The sequence below is a fragment of the Platichthys flesus genome, chromosome 7 (assembly GCF_949316205.1).
Source record: "Platichthys flesus chromosome 7, fPlaFle2.1, whole genome shotgun sequence".
Lineage (NCBI taxonomy): Eukaryota > Metazoa > Chordata > Actinopteri > Pleuronectiformes > Pleuronectidae > Platichthys > Platichthys flesus.
The window spans coordinates 8556638-8575760 of NC_084951.1; the positions used below are offsets into that span (position 1 = coordinate 8556638).

The 19123-nt window shown below is 40.4% G+C and overlaps 1 protein-coding gene across 1 annotated transcript; it reads right to left on the minus strand.

Annotated features, from left to right (window-relative positions):
- Positions 1-1542: 1542 nt before the first annotated feature.
- On the minus strand, positions 1543-18752 carry ano11 (anoctamin 11). The gene is made up of 23 exons (XM_062391079.1): positions 18453-18752; positions 18002-18128; positions 17714-17907; positions 17498-17605; positions 16928-17064; positions 16786-16843; positions 16588-16698; positions 16314-16479; positions 15811-15901; positions 14350-14446; positions 14106-14249; positions 13081-13218; positions 11579-11677; positions 11303-11405; positions 10744-10855; positions 10604-10658; positions 10344-10441; positions 7866-8002; positions 7550-7755; positions 7342-7472; positions 6983-7073; positions 5228-5411; positions 1543-3351 (listed from the first exon to the last, which is right to left on the minus strand). Exons 1-23 carry the CDS (start codon positions 18564-18566, stop codon positions 3320-3322), a joined length of 2733 nt encoding a protein of 910 aa, XP_062247063.1. The 5' UTR covers positions 18567-18752; the 3' UTR covers positions 1543-3319.
- Positions 18753-19123: the final 371 nt, after the last annotated feature.

Below are 19123 nucleotides of genomic sequence, written 5' to 3' on the forward strand. Positions count from 1 at the left end.
TGGAAAGAAGCTGCTACTCCCTCATCTGTTTGAGTGCTCCCTGATGTATCAGCTACATTCACTAATCAAACATGAAAAGAATGGTAGTGGGTGGTGTTGGGGGAGTTAGATTAGCCCAGCACAGCAGTTTACACAGAGGTGGGGGACGTCTAATTGTCTCCATCTTTTTCTGGAGGAAACCAGATCGCTCCTCTTGTATAAACATTCTTACTAAGACATAATGTTTTTCTGGCAAAATCACTGAATGTGTCGTTCATAAATCTCTGTCTGCATGAGGCTCGCATATCTCAAGAATTCTTCATCGTCTTGGCTTCATACTTGGCATATGTCTAGCTTTGGACCCGAGGAAGATCAGTGTTGAATTTTCCACAATTTGAACAAATGGCAATATTGATCAACATTGAAAAAAACAGCGGCTAGCTGCATCATCAACAACAACTGATTTTCCAGTTCAGGGTCATCTCTACACTTTGAATAACAGGTGAGTTTCTCTTAGTGCAGCAGCTGGGCTGGTAGAGCAGCTTCAGGTTTCTGCGGTCCGTCTCTACTCGATTATCAAAATTACAAATACTGGTCACTTTCAAAGTTTCAGCAAGAAAGCTGCAGCCAGCACCACCGCAGGCAAAGCAAACAGCTCATTAAAGCAGGCGGGTTATAAAGGACACTGCTTTTCAAATTGGTCATTTGATAGATGTGCTGTACACCGGTATTGAGTTTGTGAAGTCTAACCAACTGACAGGGCTGTAAGGTCCACAGGTATTTATTAGGGGACTTTAAATATTAATCAATTTGTGTTGATGTCAGTATAAAACCTTGACATATCTGCATAAAGGTGGATGATAATTATGTATCATTGATAAATGATCAATACAGGATCTCTATGATTTTATACATGAAAAGGTAACAATGTGTTTATGGATAAATCTCTCTCATGTGCAATGCTGCATTGATTTGTTCACTGCAGTTAACATGTGGTTGACTCAGACGTCTGTTTTGCATCCCTCTCCATATTCCAGCAGAAGGTAAGAGAGGCAGCCGGTGTCCACCGCCGGTGCATACCTGTGCACATGGACAAGTACCAACTCACTCTTCCTGCAGGCCATGGCAGAGGAACGCACAGCAATCATAACAACCAGCAGACAAAAGTGGCAAAGAGAGACAAAGGGAGAGAAAAAGAGCATAAATTAAAAAAAATTAAGCAAGACAAAGATAAAAGGAGAGAGACGGGGAAAGGAGAGATAGAAAAAGGTAACAAGGACGAGATTACATAAAAGTCTGGAGTTGCCCAAGGCCATTTGGGTGGGTGTGAAGGGAGGAGGGAGAGGAAGAGAGAAATCATTAACCAACACCTGTCTGTATCTGACTCCTAATAAATCAGTGTCCTGCAGGGAGCGAGGCAACTGATCATCCTGAGGTGAGATGAACAGAAGAAAGGTGGAGAAAGTAGATGGAGAAGAATGATTACGTTGCAAGTTCATCCCTACAGCAGAGTGAGTACAGTAACTAGCACCATTTCAGAATCCCACGCTGAGGAGCCATTGATCAAACTAGATTTATTTTAATGCAAAACAGCTCACACACAAAATATGTCCTATACTGAGGTACTGTTTCACTCCTGTTTGTACAGGTACGCACCTTTGTTACTCTCTAAAATGCTCCATATGAGGACTGTGCAGATTCAAGTAAAAAGACAGGCATGCTCAGCATTCATGGACAGTTTACAGTATGTGCATTGCATGAACATAGTGCATACATTGCAGCTGTAGGTGTAGATAATTGCATATTTTTTACCCCATAGTCACAACAACAGATCATCAACGTTTACTAGGCAGGTAACATAGTCTAATCAAGCTGCTTTTTAAAATGAAATCCTAAATGTTCTTCAACACAGAAACACAGGACGCTCCTGGATAGTGCAAGCATAATATGTTGATGTTATGGTCAACAGTTAATTGTATAATTTAATTAGTTAATTCAATAAGTACCAAGAAACTCTGTTCCTAAGAAATTCTTTTGTATCTGGTTTGACATGGCTTATCATGTAAATACCATAGTCATGAGCTTCGACCTTTGTTGCTATGGAGAAGAACTTGGTCAAAAAAACGACTGGTAATGATTTCAAAACACTTTAGTACATTCATCCAAATTTGTTATTTATAATTTTTATAAATGCACCTTTTGAGGCTTTGGAATCATTTGTATTTAAAGGCCCACTGTGTTAGATTCAGGTAAAAGGGGTCTTAATGTAAATAATCCTAATGATGTTTTCACTAGAGTTTAATCATCTACATTTTATGAATTGTGGTTTTCTTAACCCTAGAATGGGACCTTTATATTTAAAAACTTTATATTGACATCGGGAGCGGGTCCTCTCTACAGCAGCCACTATGTTTTTCATAGTAGCCAGAAGTGGACAAACTAAAACCCTTTTTCTTTCATGTTTGGAAGAGGAGGGTGCGATGAGGAATATTCAACTGTAACATGCAACATCACCACCAGATGTCACTAAATTCTACAGACTGAACCTTTAAACAGGCTTGTACCCTTGTATCTTTTGAAGGAAAGAACTATTTCCAAATACTTTTACTCATCTTTTGTATCGATTAATATACCAGGGGAGTCTTCATGCAAAATGATTTGTCTCCACACTATGCCAGATTTACCAAATAACTCCTCCTGCTATATGAAATTGCCATGAAACTGCATTATGTTAAAGATAAATGGAGTCTTACCCACACTACTGGTCAGCCTCTGCTGTATTGCCCTGTCAGTGCATAGTATCCCTTAAACATTATGGCGTTCACTGTTCAACCCTCAGTCTGAGTCTGACTCACACTGCTGCAAGTGAAACCATGTCATGTTAAAATCTGTCTCGCCCCAATGAGACAGTGTGAGAGAGCGTTATTATGCTGCAACTTTAATTATCCAGTAGAAACACAGTAAAAATATTGACATGGATGTGGCGTCATTGTGGTAGATTTTGTGCCTGTTACTTTGAGATTGTTGCATTTTAATATTGTTTATCTTGTAAATTTAAATTATATTTATGATGTATTTGTGCATTTTTGTCAAGACAAAAGAATTAATAAATGCCCTTGTTCTAACATCTTACTCTAGTAATGCTGAAGTTTTTAAACTGACCTGTCCTCTATTACATAGCTATTGATCATAATGTCCGCGCAGCAGTGTACATTTGTGACAAAGAATCCAAATGTGAAGACAGTATTTCCCTCCGGGAAAAAGTTGACTTCCAGATGCAGAGGTGTGTCTCTGATTCCTCTGATATTCTCTCCCACCACTGCTTTTCCATGGTTGACTCCTATCTCATGTTTCCAAGGGATGTGTGGCTTGCTTCAGGGGAGGCAGTGCAGTTGGGTTTGGACAAGGCAGGAATGGGGAGGGAGAGGAGAGACAGGAGAGAGAATCAGTTCTGACAGACTAACCACTGTAAGAGGTAAAAAAAAACTGCTGACACATACAATCTTTGCTGCAACATTCTACTGAATTACAGCCTTCAACCACGATCCTATACCCTGGTGACACATACTGGTCATAAAAGTCACACAGGCAATAAAACATGTACTTGAGTTACTCTGAGTTTGAAGGCAAGATTGGAATTTCTATGTATTTACGTTATTTTCAAGGGTGAGAAATAGATTCCATGCCAATCTCATCTCTGATAAAGCTAGAGTCACATTGTGTTCTGCCTGGCTAGCTTAGCTCATTATATAAACTGGAATAAGGGGGGGAGCCACTAGCTTGGCTCTGTGCAGAAAGAACAAAGTCCAAATCTCAGAACATACAATGCTAATTATTCAAAACGTTTTATTTTTTACTTAATCTGATTTAAAAAAAAAAAAAAACACTATTATAAAAGAGATTATGTGTTGGACTAATGCTTGCAATTTTTTTCCAGGCAACGAGAAGACTTTGGTGCCTGTTTCCTGTCGTTTTGCTTTGCTGCGTTAAGCAAAGCAAAGCTAAACTAGTCATAAGAGTAGCATCAGTCGTCTCATCTCACTCATCACCAGCAAGCTAATTATTATATTCCCTAAAAAGTGAAATATTCCTTTAAAATATCACATAAACTGAAGTATAATCAACTTATATAGTTGACAATTTATAAAGATGGATGAATAAACAGTTCCATACAAGTGAATACCAACATATTTGTTGCCACCTGGTGGCAGGCTGCAGTATAGGGCATAAATCCCAACTCCTCCATGTTAGTGGATGGGTCATGGCTCAAACTAATTGAAAGTGAATATCAAATACTTTTTCTCAAAGATGGCTTCTGTCATTCTCACTATTTCTAATAACAGTGATGTATATTAAAGAGCCCAACATTCCGGTGAGCTTTTTTGATGCTATAAAAACAGGGTGAAATATCACGATTGACAGCTGAGACCGACTCGTGATTGGTCGAGGGGTTATTTCAGCAAGACCTTGCCACCACGGCTCCAATCCCTGATCACTGCTGCTCTTTTTAATTCATTTTAACTAGAGTTAAACTAGATTTGATTTAATCTGATAAAATAATGAGGTCCACCTAGAGAATTCCATTTACTTACTTGTGATGTACTCACCTGCCATCATTTGGCATAATTCACTACAAGAGACACATGACAACAGCATGGGTCAGAGCACAGGGACACACACACACACACACATACACGAAGATGAGTCTACACTTCATGGGACCTTCTTCTCTTTTTGAATGCAATGATTTTTCTTTTTTTCAGGTAAATTTGAGTCCTAGTCTTCAGTGAAACGCTGACATGTATTTGGCTCCGATCCCACACAAATTACCATTAATGATCATGTTGTGTGCGGTGTAGCGGGTTTATAGCAGCTAGTGGAGCTGCAGGTGCCTCACAAACACTCTGAGGAGGTGAGCCGGTGGGCGGGTGAGCTTTTAAAAGTCTTTAAAATGTGGAACGTATTTATGGGAATCAACAGCATTAGTGTCAGGTTTAACACTGTGTGTGACCTGTGAACTCTGCTGCTGCCTGTGTGGATCCATAGAGACCACAAAGATACTGTCTGTACATCATGTGCATGACTCTGATATCTGGGTCAGATCTCATAGAACTGAATAGAAGGATTTAAGTATTTTATTACCAACGTCAAAACAGTGAGGTTAGTCACTGAAGGCTAGTAACACCTTGAATTTCTAGTGTGTGTTGCATGGCGTTGCTTGTGTGTGTGTGTCCCATGTTCTACTGACCTGGGCTAGCGGTGCCCGCACAGGCAGGGGCAGCCCCTCGGTTTCGACTCACCAACAGAGCCTCCTGGTTTTCAGCCAGTGCTTGCTTGGCCAGGTAGCGCTCCCTCTTGATCTTCACCTCCAGAGACTCAGGGACGTCAGGTACGATCCAGTCGATGGCTCGCAGCACAAAGAACACCACGTGCTGGAAGACGGGAGACACCCAGACGACAAGATATTAGACCTCCATGTCAGACTGAGGACAGAGACCTGTCCTGTAACAGTATCTACGGTTTGAATGGTTAGTAAAAAAGTAGTTGGACATTACATAAAATAGGACAGCAGGAGATGGGGCCCCTGTGCTACCAGTTAAGCTAGTAGACATTCCAAGATGTGTTTTTGTGTTCAAGCTGGTATTTCAAGACAATTCCCATTCCCATAGATAATGATAAATAAATAATAAGGTGTAGGAATTTAACTATACTTGTGTATCTTTTATAACGGTGTCAAACAGATAGCAGACATATCAGTTCAAACAAAGAACAGAGGAGGATGGGAGAGACTCTTTTAAGGGAAGATGAAGCTAAGGTTCTAAGATGAACTGATGCGTCACAGAAATTGTGATTAAAAATGAATAGTGATCGTAAGACAGGAAATTTCATCATCTACAAGATAACACTAAATGATCTGACAGTATAGGCAAAAATCACATAAAAATGTAAAAACTAAAATGTAAATACACTAACAGAGGGTTAAACGACCAGAAATTCAAGTGTACTTGTGAAAACAAAGGGACATCACCTCTCACCCCCTCCACAAAACACTGGACAAGCTAAGGAGCAGCTTCAGCCACAGACTCATTCAACCCCGCTGCTCTAAGGAACGATACAGGAAATCGTTCCTCCCAACCGCAATAACACAGTACAACTCATCTACCTGTGTCAGAGCCACCATCACAGAACTGCACTAAACATACCTGTCTCCTGGCACTGTGTACCCTGTACAACACTCCGCTCCATATACTGGAACACTTACTCCACATCATATTTGATATGTGTTAATATAAACCATATTGATACTATATATAATTTTATACAATAATATTATCTTTTGCACACTCTGTCTATATATTCTTACACTCATAGTATATTATATTATCTATTGTATAGTCAAATACCTATATTTATACCTCTACTATATATCATATCATATTATATCATACTCTTTGTATATTCTTTCTATATATAAGTCTATATACACATATTTTTACATGTGTACATGTTGTTATTATTATTATTATATTTACTATTATTATTATATATATACTGTTGTTGCCATTACTACTATATACTGCTATTATATTGGTATAATTACTATCATATGTAAATATATATTATGTTATATTATATTATATACTATATATACTGTACTATTTTTATATACTGTCTAATAATAACATTACCATCATATCATCAGTACTATTACCATCATCTTGCGGCTGCACCTTATCTACCAATTTACCTTGTGTTTCTGTTTTTATTCTTTCTACCTCAATATTTTTATTTTTTTATTTTATTCTATTGTATTGTATTTTATTGTATTCAAACATACCGGCTGCTATGATGACTTAATTTCCCTTCAGGGATGAATAAAGTAATCTATCTATCTATCTACATCTGCCAAGAGAGATGTGGATGAAAGATCAAATAAATAAAAAATAATAACATCATTCGAACGACAATAGAATAACAGAGAGACTGAGTAGCTTCCCCGTACCTCAAAAGCAATGATGAAACTAAGTCTGACAGCGAGGAGCTCCCAGTAGAATAGTGTGTGGTTTCCATTGTTGTCTCTGTACGCTTTATATCTGGAAAAGAAAAGTAACATCGTAACAAACTGTGTAATGGTTGGTGTGTTTGTGTGTGTGTGTGTGTGTGTGTGTGTAAGTGGGTGTGCAGAACAGATGTTGGTCACATCTATAACATGAAATCAGCATGATAAAAACTGAATACCTGACTCTTTAGAACTTTTCAAGGTTTTAGCTTAGAGTAAAACAAAACAAAACATCTTTGAGAATTTCAAACCAGAGATTGTTTCCCCACTTCAGATTGCAGTCATTGAAACAATCAGCATACCTGCAGTTGTCAGTGTGGTTGAGTGGGGCGTAAGCCAAGGTAAAGTTGACGTATCCGTGGAGCTCATTATCGAACTTGTACTGGTAGAGCAGACGAGGTAAGAAATCGGACGTGAAGGCTATTAGAAAAGCCTGCAGGAAGACAAAATAGGTAGTCAAAGAAAAAACATGGTCAACGGTGATGTGCTGTGATGATGCTGTTATCTCACATTGGCGATGACAGACAAGTGTGACAGGGCTTCCAGTATGTTGAACCACACTCCGATGTTCTGGGCACGCTCGGCCACCGGCCTCCGGTACTCGCACACAAACTTGTGCGCGTCCAAACGGATTTCCACCCAGTTGTTGAGGAGGGCAAAGAGCGGAGCGAGGGGGAAGGCAGCCACGAAGATGGTGATGAACCCGAACTGGAGCACTGCAGCACAAGAGTCGTTTGTGTATATTTGTGCAATGAAAGACAGCCGACAATTTGCACACGCAGATTAAACTGCACTGCATTCTTTACAGAGAGTTCCAGACTCTCACCCATTTCCAGATACTCTTCAAAGAGGCCTTCACACTCCACCAGCTTGTAATCTTCCTCCCAGCGCCGAGGCTCATGGGATGCCTTACTCCCCAGAACCTTGGCCAAAGTTCTCTTCTGGCGCCAGGCCTTCACTTTACTGTCAGAGCAGAGAAAAAAAAGTATGATCATCGATTTGAAATACACATGAGCATAGTTTTGAGATGAAACGTTAATCAGAGGTCAGGCTCATTTACAAAACACAGGTCTGGAGCTGGTAGAGATACTGTTGTTTTATCTAATTCTAATTTGATATTTGATATATGGTGTATATTTTTTATTTCCCACTGCCTTTCGTTAATAATTACTTTTTTTGTCTTTGCCCCTGCAAACTGTGATTCAAATCTAGAACTCATATTGAAGATCTTATATCACATGGCTAACTGAGTTAACTTGTGTCAGTTTTATTAATTTGGGATGAACGTGGGTTTTTCATTCTTCAAAGCTGGATTCAGTTAGAGCTGTTGTTGCAGTAACTAAGAGGCCTGATCCTTAAAAAGGAGCTGATTTGAGCTTTTCCATAACACATTGCCTCAAATCTCACTGCACATGTTCAAGCTTCCATATTTTTCTAATTCCTTCCATCTCCATCCCAAACACAAAAAAACAACCCTGTATTCCATGTTCACTCATGTGCAGATCTGTCACAGGTCAAAGCAGTTTAAGTTAAAGCCAGTATGGCTTTAACTTTTATAGGTTTTATAGGTTTTATAGGTTTTATTTAAAACAAGCCCATTTTCTTTGCTCTGTGGCAGCAATCCTCCCAGGTTTAAGCAAAAGAGCACAATAGGAACATGTGCACTGATCCAAAGAGAAAGACGCTGCCTCCTGAAGGAAGTCCTGCCAACGTCAGGGTTAGATTAAGCCAGTGGTTAGTGAATAGCATAGAAACTCTGTGGGCTGTATTCCTCAAAGGATTTGGGCCCTAAATCTGGATACAGCTGCAGTAAAGACAAAAGAAGCTGAAGACCTCATAGACAAGCAGACTAAACCTGGCTCCAACTCACTCAGCTACAATCAATCATGTAATCGATCAAACTGCAGCGGCTTCAGTGTTAAAGAATCAGCACAGAGAACTACGTTAAACACAGTATATATATATATATATATATATATATATACTGCTTGTTTAAAAATAAAATCCTCTCGTTGCGTGTTTATATGCAACATGTCAATTTAAAGCCAGACCCAACATTAAACATGCCATTAATAGCTAATGCCTTGGAAGAAGCTCAAAATGCCCAACTGCAGTATGAGACTGGGTGTGATCTGTGTTTTCAATATGATGAGAAAAGGGAGAGCCACTGGACCACCACACATTTGTTATCAGTTTTTCCATGAGCTTTCCATTCTGCTGTCAGTTGCATTCCCTTTCACTGCCCCTCATAAATCTCCTTTTGCCTCACAGTGCCACTGGTGGTCAAAACCTGGAACAGCAGCCACTTCCTAACTTTCTTCCACATGTTTTTTTCCTACAGCCCCCTGCAACCCCGATTCGGCACTATTGTCTGAACACACCCTCTGTGCCAGCACTGCAGAGGAACCAGGGTGAGCATCACTGCACCAAAGAAACACAGCTGCAGTCAGGACGTCGAGCAGTCTAATGCATCACTTCAAAAACAGCCATGACAACACCAAGAAGGCCCAGTACAACAAAACAGAGAACACGGATCAATATGAGTCATAAGCTTGAATAAATACAAATCCTGCACACTGGGTAGCTACCATTGTATTCGTTTGTATCTTAAATCGAAGAACAACAGAGCACAACAGTGGCTGCCCAATTTGAGAACGGCTCTGGTTCTGGAAGCAAATTTTTTATTAATTTTCTCCATTGACGTTACAGAAGAGCATTGTAATGCCTGGAGCCACATCGACCAGCTAAGAGAAAATTTTCATGACCATAAAAAATGTAATTCAGAGCAAATAAACTAATATTGGAAAATGGGAAAAAGGTATAAAACTGTGTACATATTTTTTTCAAAGTGAAGGACCTTTGCATCCTATAAACCATTGTGAATGATCCCTTTCCAACGGCAGAATTTCTTCTTGAATTTCACATTGTTGTCATGATTCTCACCTTTAGACTCTTTCCTCATCTCTAAAAAAAGCAGCATGTTAGAAAGTGGAAACATGGTCGCTCTGTGGTGTAAGACTGAATGAGCCGATCCTAGAAGATAGGATTTTTGCATTTTTGGTAGACAGTTCCATGGAAACAGCAAGCTTCACCAATCACAGCCATCACTACCTGAGGATTGTTGGTAGTATAGTAATTCTACTCGACATTGTGAATATAAACTGCTATTCTTATGGAACTGCTGATATCATAAGGACTTATATATTTATATATATATGTATGCCCACCTTTATTTTTTTTGATTTCTGACAGTTCAGATCTGTCAGAAATCCGATAGTGGTACATCACAAAAATGATAACATACGGGATAATGAACTCCTGGATGTTGTTGATGAGTTGCTTTCCCACCATGATAATGAAGAGTTGTTCAGCCAGTTCAATGAGACAACCCCCAGGACCACACTGCAATATGAAAACACACAGAAACACAAACACAGATAGATGTGAGTTTTATTTTACCTGCTTTGATAAAAAGGAAAAAAATAACACAAAAAAACTATTGCAGGATCAATAAAATCCTCGTCTTTTGACATTTATCATACAAAAGTAGTAGAGGACACTTACATCCTCATTTCTCATCCCAAACAGGGTCCCATAGTTGGTCGGGTAACCAACAAACCTGCACACAAGCAGAAAGAAAGACACTAAAAGTCGTATTGATCACAACGTTTTCTTACTTTCTTTGTGCCTGACTCAAGTCTCACCTTCCTTTAAAGAAAGCCACGTAGAAAGGAGAAGAGTAGAAGTTGACAAACTGGAAGATGAACACCTTGAAGATGAAGGCATTGTCATACTGGGTTTGTGTTCTGTGCATCTCTGCCACAAAGAAAACAAGGATGCACAGTGTTAAAGACACTAGACCCTGGATATCAGTTTTACCTTTGTTTTCTCTCTCAGATAATCTGAACTAACCTCAGGGTCTGTTTAAAACCTGTCTGATCATGTGACTCAACTCCCCATCTGACTTTTCATAGCGGTGTTGCAACGCACAGAATGCTGCCAGATGTGGTGCATCTGTACTTTGTAGAAATAAGCACCGAAAACAACAAGAAAGACAGACGGGTGTGACGCAGGGTGCTCAGCAGTCTGCTACCCTCCAGGCTGCACTTGTGTTTATGTCCTAAGTGAAAGACCATTTCAAGATGATAGCAAACTTCAGATGTTATGTGATCTGTGAGAATCCTCCACCTTTAGCGAGTTTAGTTGAGCGTTTAGCCCCAGTGAGATGCTGATATCATATTACAGAGCAGTAATGGTTCTTACCCCATTTAGTGAGCTGCTCTGCTAAAGCAGTGTAGACCCGGCCCATCAACAGGATGAGGCCCAGATTCACGATACTGCTGGAGATGTTGGCTATGGTCCCTGCCTGAGGAGGAAGTCACACACATGTATGAATGTACCTACAGTACAGTGTATGTTTGTAGCATAACAAAAATAACACTGCCTTCAAAAAAAACAGCATATGAACTACATCAGTTAAAATTACAGCTAATTAAATGCACACATCCACGGTAGACACAATGTGCGGTGCGGATGTACCTCTGTACGCAGGACCGGGCTCTCAGTGTGGAACATCATCACAATGATGATACCGCGACACATGACCACCGTCACCAGGAAGATCATCACCACACACAGCTGAGAGGAAAGACACACGGAAATTGATTTAAAACAATTTTTAAGATGCACTCCATTGGCTGCTGTGGCCCACCATGCTACTTACACCACTGCCAGACTCAGCTTTAGTAAATTATTAATTATCACACTCAGTTCACAAGAGTGTAGGGAGCTGTACTGTATTGATCCTAGTGTGTTGCTGTAATCGGTATGAGTCTGAAGAGATTTGTGAAACATGAACTTTGTGTGTGTGTAATGTAGTGTGGTTGCTAGTGGGATACATGGGCTCCTGTTCAACTCCTGTTCATGTGAATAAATATGCAGTTTGCTTTTTATATTGACTCATAGTCAGGGAAACAACAGGCAGTAAGTTGGCTTTGTGCAGCCCAATCAGAAAACTTTCAGGAAGCACTGATTAGCTATAAATGCTTATTATCTCCATTCAAGATGCCCATGTTTGTTTTTTGATTGTCTCGTAGCAAATCGTGTTTAGCTGGCAGTTCTCAATTCTCATATGTTGGAGTTTTTCCCACCAGTCCAGACATACACCACATCAGCAGATCTCCAAAATGTTTATTTAAAAATAGATTCTCTTAATGAAAAGCACTTATTAGCACAATATGCTTATGTTCTCAAGGCCGTTCCACAATAAACCAAGTGTTTTCACAGTTTCTGACCTCGGAAGAGAAAGTGCTTCATTTAAGTAGATGGCAGGAAGTAGTTCCTTGCCGAACTTTCTACAAAACTGAATGTAGAATACATAACCCTGATGCAGAATTTTCCACTTCCCACCTCTTTCACTGGCGTCAGAAATAAAGGCTGAGGGAAAACTGATCCTCAGATTCTTGTCCAAGAGGAAGTGAATCTTGGATACAGTATGACAGTGTGTTGCTGAGATTATTAGATCATATCCAGCCCTGTGGGCAAATGACCTGGATTCATTATTAGAATAGGGTTCTGTTACAACTTTAGGATTCAGTGGGACAGCACACAGGTAAAAACCCCACCTCTCTTTCGCTTCAGGATGTAAAGAGTCAAAAGACACTGAGACTCTTCACTGAGACCAAGACTAATAAGAATTATTATACCAATAAGAAAATTAGAGTTTATACACACAGTACATGTCCGGGAGCTGATCAGGATGTGGCAGTAAAAAAACAACATGTGACTCTTGGAAAACAAGTAATTAATCCAGTGACACAAGGTGTATTATATTCATGAGATTAGAAGTTTGACAACCACTATCAGACTGATATAAAAAACTGTTGAATATTCTTGATGTCAAAATAGGTCTTAAGATGGACACAATGAAAGAATGTTCTACTAACCCAAATACTTCCATTTACGGTAAGGCTACTATAAACTGATGAGCCAGTTCATACCAGCTCCAGAGCTGTCTTTTAAACATTGTAAAAGTGTCTCACCATCATTATGATGACCATGGAGCCTGTGAACATGCGGGTCAGCCTGGTTTTTTCTGGAAAGTAGGGCTCTTTGACTCCAGTCACTGGGTTCTGCTCCATAGTCGGGGCCTTGGCTGCAAACTCTGGCCGAGGACGCTCCTGAGGGAACATAGTGATGACATCAGCCTCAGTGGTAACGTGTAATTTACTGTTTTCCCGTAGTGTTTACTCCTGTTTGCTCGAAATGAGAAGTCAACAGTACTGCAACATAAAAAAAACTATTGTCCATGGAAGATTAGGAGGAGGTTATGTATTCACCCCTTTATGTTTGTTTGTCAGCAGGATAACATAAATACTGCAGAACACGTTTTAATGAGTCGTGGGGAGGATGCAACAAAGGTCAAGAAAGAACATAATACATTCTGGAGCAGAATGTTTTCTTACTTTCTGTTGAGCATTGTTTTTTTTTTTTATGCATTTAGTTCTTATAATTCATGATCTTGATGAAAAATATCAGCCAGGTTGAAAGAACTGAAATCAATGTGTGGAATTTAGTGCAGCTTGATTGAATTTAAGGGGAAAGTTGGGCCTTGTCTGGAGGTAGACGCTTAGAGTGCCATAGAGGGAACAGCGTATATAGCCCACCCATGACTTCTTATAATTTTTACATCAGGCTAACATCACCTCAGTGGAGCAGGGATTTTTTCCCCACTTTTTTAATATTGCAAAATAGGGTGCTTTTCAACAGTTTTGTGAAATTCTCAAGTTATTTGCAAACGGGATGTGCCCTTCTAGGTTAGTAAGTAAGACAAATACTGAGCTAGCATTTAAGATTGCTCTGTGGCTGTTAAACTTTCCTTTGTGGAAAACTCATTGTTAGATCTTGTTAAGTGAAGTTCTTTTGGAAAAGGTCTACAAACCCAGATGTTCGACCAATTGGGATGTTGGCAGCTACCAACTGCCTTACCATGACTTACCCAAGAACCATAAGACCAATGTGGCCAGACTAATACTGAGTTGCCAAAAGAAAGGAAGGGTTATGAGACCTCTTCTTCATGGAAGTCCATGCAGTCCCAGTGATGGGCCAGGGTGGACATCTTTCGCTTCCAGTACTCCAGAAAGGTTACGGCCCAGAACGACATGAACACACTGAAGAGGACCGTACCTGGGTGGTCGAATAAGTAGCCCATCTGCAATGCAGAGAGGTTCACACATTAACTCTTAGTCTGTCAAATTCTAATCCGTAAAAACTCTTTTGTTAACCAGTGAAATTTCTGGACAGTCCTTTACCTTAGCCATGGTGCAGATTTCAGACATGTTCCAGGCGTTACAGGTGTTGCACAGAGGACACATCAGATAAGTGTCTCCACTCGTACAGATTTCCTTACTGCTGACAGACACACAGACACAGATCAGTCACATCTGAGAAAATGTTTTATAAAGCTTTCAGGCTAGGAGTGCTTCTTTTCAGATTTTTAATGATTTGTGGGGTTAATCACATCTACTCATAATTATTAATGGGAGAGCCGAAGGACACACACACAAACACACACACACACACACACACACACACACACACACACACGCACACTTTGCAATGGGGAGATTATCCTGCACTAATAGTGTATTATCACATGAGACGACTGCAGTTTATTGCTGCTGGAGGATTCTCTCCATCCATTCTCCACTAATCAATGGTTTTAATCTACAGTGTGAACTAATGAACGTCATGAATCTAAGCCATTGCATTGTCTTCCTTCCTAATGTATCGACTCATCTTTCATTCTCTCTAACCTCATGTGTTATGCACCATAGTGAGAGGAATGGTCTAGCACTGACAACTTCAGGATGTCACAGAAAGAAAACAGATACTAAGTCAATATAAGATATACACAGTATAGAGAAGTCAGTCCACAGTGCTGTGAATAATGTATAAAACACTGGGCACGGACATACCGCATGTGAACTGTATAGTAGTTTTGGTTTTTGTGCAGGCCAGAATGTGTTTTCCACTGTTTGCATCACAAATTGTGATTGTTGGATTAAATGTGGTATGAAAGAAATTTCTGGCCAGACATTTTAGTAACTATACTCATTGTTTTTATTCCTGGTTAGATCGATACTGATATCATGCCTGAGGGTTGTCTTCAGAGCTACACGGTGGCTATGGTGCCAGATGCCGCATATGGACTGCAAATCCAGGTTCTGGTGCAGGCACAATGATACGTCACTACTAGTGATATCAGGACTGAGGAAAGTCAGGATGTTATGTTTTTTATGAAGTCATTTGGAATTTTTAAGAGCAAAAGCATATTATTTATTTTATCCCATTAAGATACCAGAAAACTTTTTTACAAGAAGAGGATGGAACTTTTATATAACATATTTTTTGTTGTCTCTCAAGAGATAAAATAATATATTTATGAGATATGTCCTTGGCTGATTCTAATTTTATGTCCTGGGGACCATGATTTACTCACAGTAGCTCTCATTGCTTCTTGTTTATTTGGTAATGATAGAAATTGAAGAGCATTTTATGCCTTAATGATGAGAGTGAGATGACAGGAAATGAGGAGAGACAGGTGTGGGAGAACGATATGCAACAAAGATCATTTCAGTTAAAGCCCTTAATAGATTAACTAAATCCAACCCATCACTCAATGGACTGTGTTTTAATGTGTGTTGGTTTGTGTAATGCTCCGCTGCTCCTTGTTACCATTAGGCATGTAATTAGAGTGTTTGCGTACTCACGCTGGTGTATTGGTACCCATGGACATGACTCCCGAAACAAAGACTAGGGTTCCGACCACTGCTGCCGGCAGCAGCCAGGCTGTGTAGAAACCTGCAGTGACATAAAGCTACATTAGGCCACAGCTCTCAGCCGATGCAGGGGGAAGATGCCATTACACTGCTGCACTGCTGTTTAATGCTAGAGAGTCCTTGATCGAGACGTCGTGTTGGCATCACAGAAAAAAACCAATGTTTCTCATGCTGTAGAGATTTTATCCTCTTTGTTAAATAGGAGGGGAAAAATTGAGACCAAAGGACAAAAACAATTCATTCCCCAATCAGCCTATTATGCATTCAAAAATAAAGGGTGATGAAGGTTTGTCACAATAAACAATAACCCTTTTTTTCTACAAAATACTTGCATTTTTTTAATAATTTGTAGAACTTTGGTTTCTGTTCTTCAGTTTCAAGATAAAAATCATTACGGGAGGGTTGAATGGGGCTGAATAAGAATGTTTATTTACCCAGCCATGCAAAGTAGAGTGCAATCTTCTCTCCAAAGTACTCCCTGATGTGGTCCAGAGGTTGGTACTTGTACCATTCGAACCAGCGGGCCCAGTAGTGGTAAAGAACCTGCCTCTGGTTGAGTTCTTCAGGACGGATCTCAAACTTAGGAAGTTCAAAAGGGCCCTGATGGAAAAAACCCGAAAGAATCCAAAATACACATGCAACTGTTAAGAGAAGGAGGACAACAAAAAAACTTCCATCAGATTTAAGAACAGACAAATAATATCTGACCTCATGCAGGGGGAACGCTGCAGTGTACGCCCCTTCATTTATCAGTCTGTCCACTCCAACTTCAGACCTCTTCTTTCTGCCGTAAACCGTCTTGGTAAGAATCTCATACACCTGATATAAAAAGCAAACTTTCACTCCATTAGATTAAGTAAACACTGGATACATTAAATATGTTGTGGAGGAAGTCCTGCTACTCACAACACGGTGTCTCTGTGTATTAGTGAAGTAGGATTCATGGTCCTCACCGCCGAGGAATCTGTAAAGGCCAGTTACACTCTTACTGTATGTTCACAATGTAATGTGAGCGGATTCTCTTATTGGTCGACGTAAGTGAACTCACCTGCTCATCTTGGACTTGCGAAATGCACATGTGTAATAGTCCAGTGGCCTGTTTGGCACCGACTCTGTCATTACATTAGGTATGCATAGTCTGCTCAGTACCCGAGCAGAGGTGTTTAAATCCAGATTTGGCTGTGCCTGGAAGACCAACACACACAGATTCAGTAATCTTAATATTTGATTAACATATTCCTTATATTCAGTGAAGTTGTAATACTTAAAATCTCATTTAATTGCGTGACAACCATGGTTGTGCCAGAATTTCATTCAAATGAGAGAAATCCATTGAGTTTTAGGAACAGCAAACACCTTAAGAGGTTAATCTGTCGGTGACGCAACAACAAACCGAGGACTGGGAGGATTCACAGTGTCATTAGGAAGAGGATTTCACAATCAATGATGTCGCCCCCAACACAGTAAGACTCTATATTCTCTACAATAAATCCAGGGTGTGCCGACATAGCTCGAACAAATTCAGCCAGAATCAGAATCAAAGATGGGCTGTGATGTAACGAGAACTTTAAGGATTATAACTATTTAATAATATTTAGTTCTAGACTGCTGTGTTGACCTGTAATGGAGCTCTGAGACAGAGTTCCTCAGCATAGCACACCATCACATCCCAGGGAGCATTCACTTTCAGAAAGTGTATTGTTTTCTTTTCATTCGCTGTTTCCTCCTAAAGGGACGACAGGCCACATTGAGAAGTTGTTAGTGAATATGTCCATAAAAAACGATAATTAGATTTGAACCTCATGATTAAGATAAATAATCTGATGTGCTGAACCTTTTCCATGAGCAGTCCAGCACTCCTAAGGTTCTGAACAAACTTCTCCCTCCACTGTTCCAGCTGGGCCTTCCTCCGCTCAGAGCGGCTGGTCTCCTCAGTGGGCACGGCCTCCCCCTCCTCGCAGGTCGCCTCACTCTTCCCCTTCCCTCGCTTCTTCCTCCGTGAGCGAACCTCCCACACCAGCACGAAGTCTGAACTCGACCATAAAGAGCCAAACGTTTCAATAGGTACTGACCCGGTCACGCATTATACAGTGAGCGAATAGAAAGTGCTGCTGCTGCCCACCAATTTTAGTTCTTCCATCTCTGAAGTATGTGCCCGGCTGTGGAACTGGCTGGTTACTTCTTGTATTCCAGTGATGGTCAATGGGATCGTCACCGTCCATATCTTCGTCAGCAGCTGCTGCTGAAAGCTGAAAGCATTTGGATGAGGTGTAACAATAAATTCCTGCAAGTGCCACTGCACAGCATCATAAAAACCTCCTCTTAGAGTCAAGGGAGACATGATACCATTTTCTACAGTATGCCTATAACTCAACAAAACATGATTTTAATATACCACACTGCCTGTGGATATCACATTAAGAAGAAAACCCTTCTAGATTCCCTGCATCAGGTTTGAGGTGTGAAGGCATGAAGGAGAGAAGCAGCTGTATAAACCAAGTTACAGTTATTATCAAAGTTTTCGTCATGTATACAAAAGTAGCAGTATGAGGAAAAAGTAAAACTGTGCTCACATATCTTGGGGGGATGTAGACTCCGTTCTGCAGACTCCCATAGCTCTCGGTGGTTTGTGCTTCGCCTCCATAGTCCAGATCCAGGAGGACTTCTCTGTCTCCCTTCCTCAGCATGATGTGTCTGGACACGTTAAACTAAACGAATCGCCTAAACTGTAGAGCCCAAGAAATGTGTGCTCATCGCTGAAGTATTTCACACCTGACGACTCCCGACATGCTGGGCAAAGAGACGAAAAAAGGAGGTTGATACAGAACCTTTGCTGGAGAGAAAATGAGGCTGCTGCACCAAATCTTTTCTCTCCCTCGTCTCTATCTCTGCATCCGTCTGGTTCCTCGGCTCCACTGTTAAATAGCTGTGAAACACCGTAATGGACGTAGAATACAGTCAGTGGCTGATACTTTTGCTGCCTGCGTGAATGGAAATGTACTTCAGGACCTACACTAGCGGCTGCGCACATCCCCGCCTCATAAATAATGCAGCAGCCAGTCAGGGGGCAGTGGAGGAGAGAAAGATGCAGGATACATGAGGGAGAAATCTCCTTGATGTTAATGGGTATTCCCTCCTCCACACAAGCTATTTTCATTGTCGGTTTTAAAATGTACACCCAATTAACATAAATAATTAATTGAGGAGAATCTCCAGCCAGCCATCTACGCTTCATTTTCTGATT

Bases quoted from the DNA above. Each gene is read 5' to 3' on its own strand.
- ano11 (XM_062391079.1), bottom strand. From the start codon at position 18,566: ATGCTGAGGAAGGGAGACAGAGAAGTCCTCCTGGATCTGGACTATGGA. The intron at 18,129-18,452 runs GTGAGCACAGTT...AAATGCTTTCAG, and splicing joins TCTACATCCCCCCAAGATAT to CTTTCAGCAGCAGCTGCTGA. The intron at 10,659-10,743 runs GTGAGACTTGAG...GCTTGTGTGCAG, and splicing joins GTGGCTTTCTTTAAAGGAAG to GTTTGTTGGTTACCCGACCA.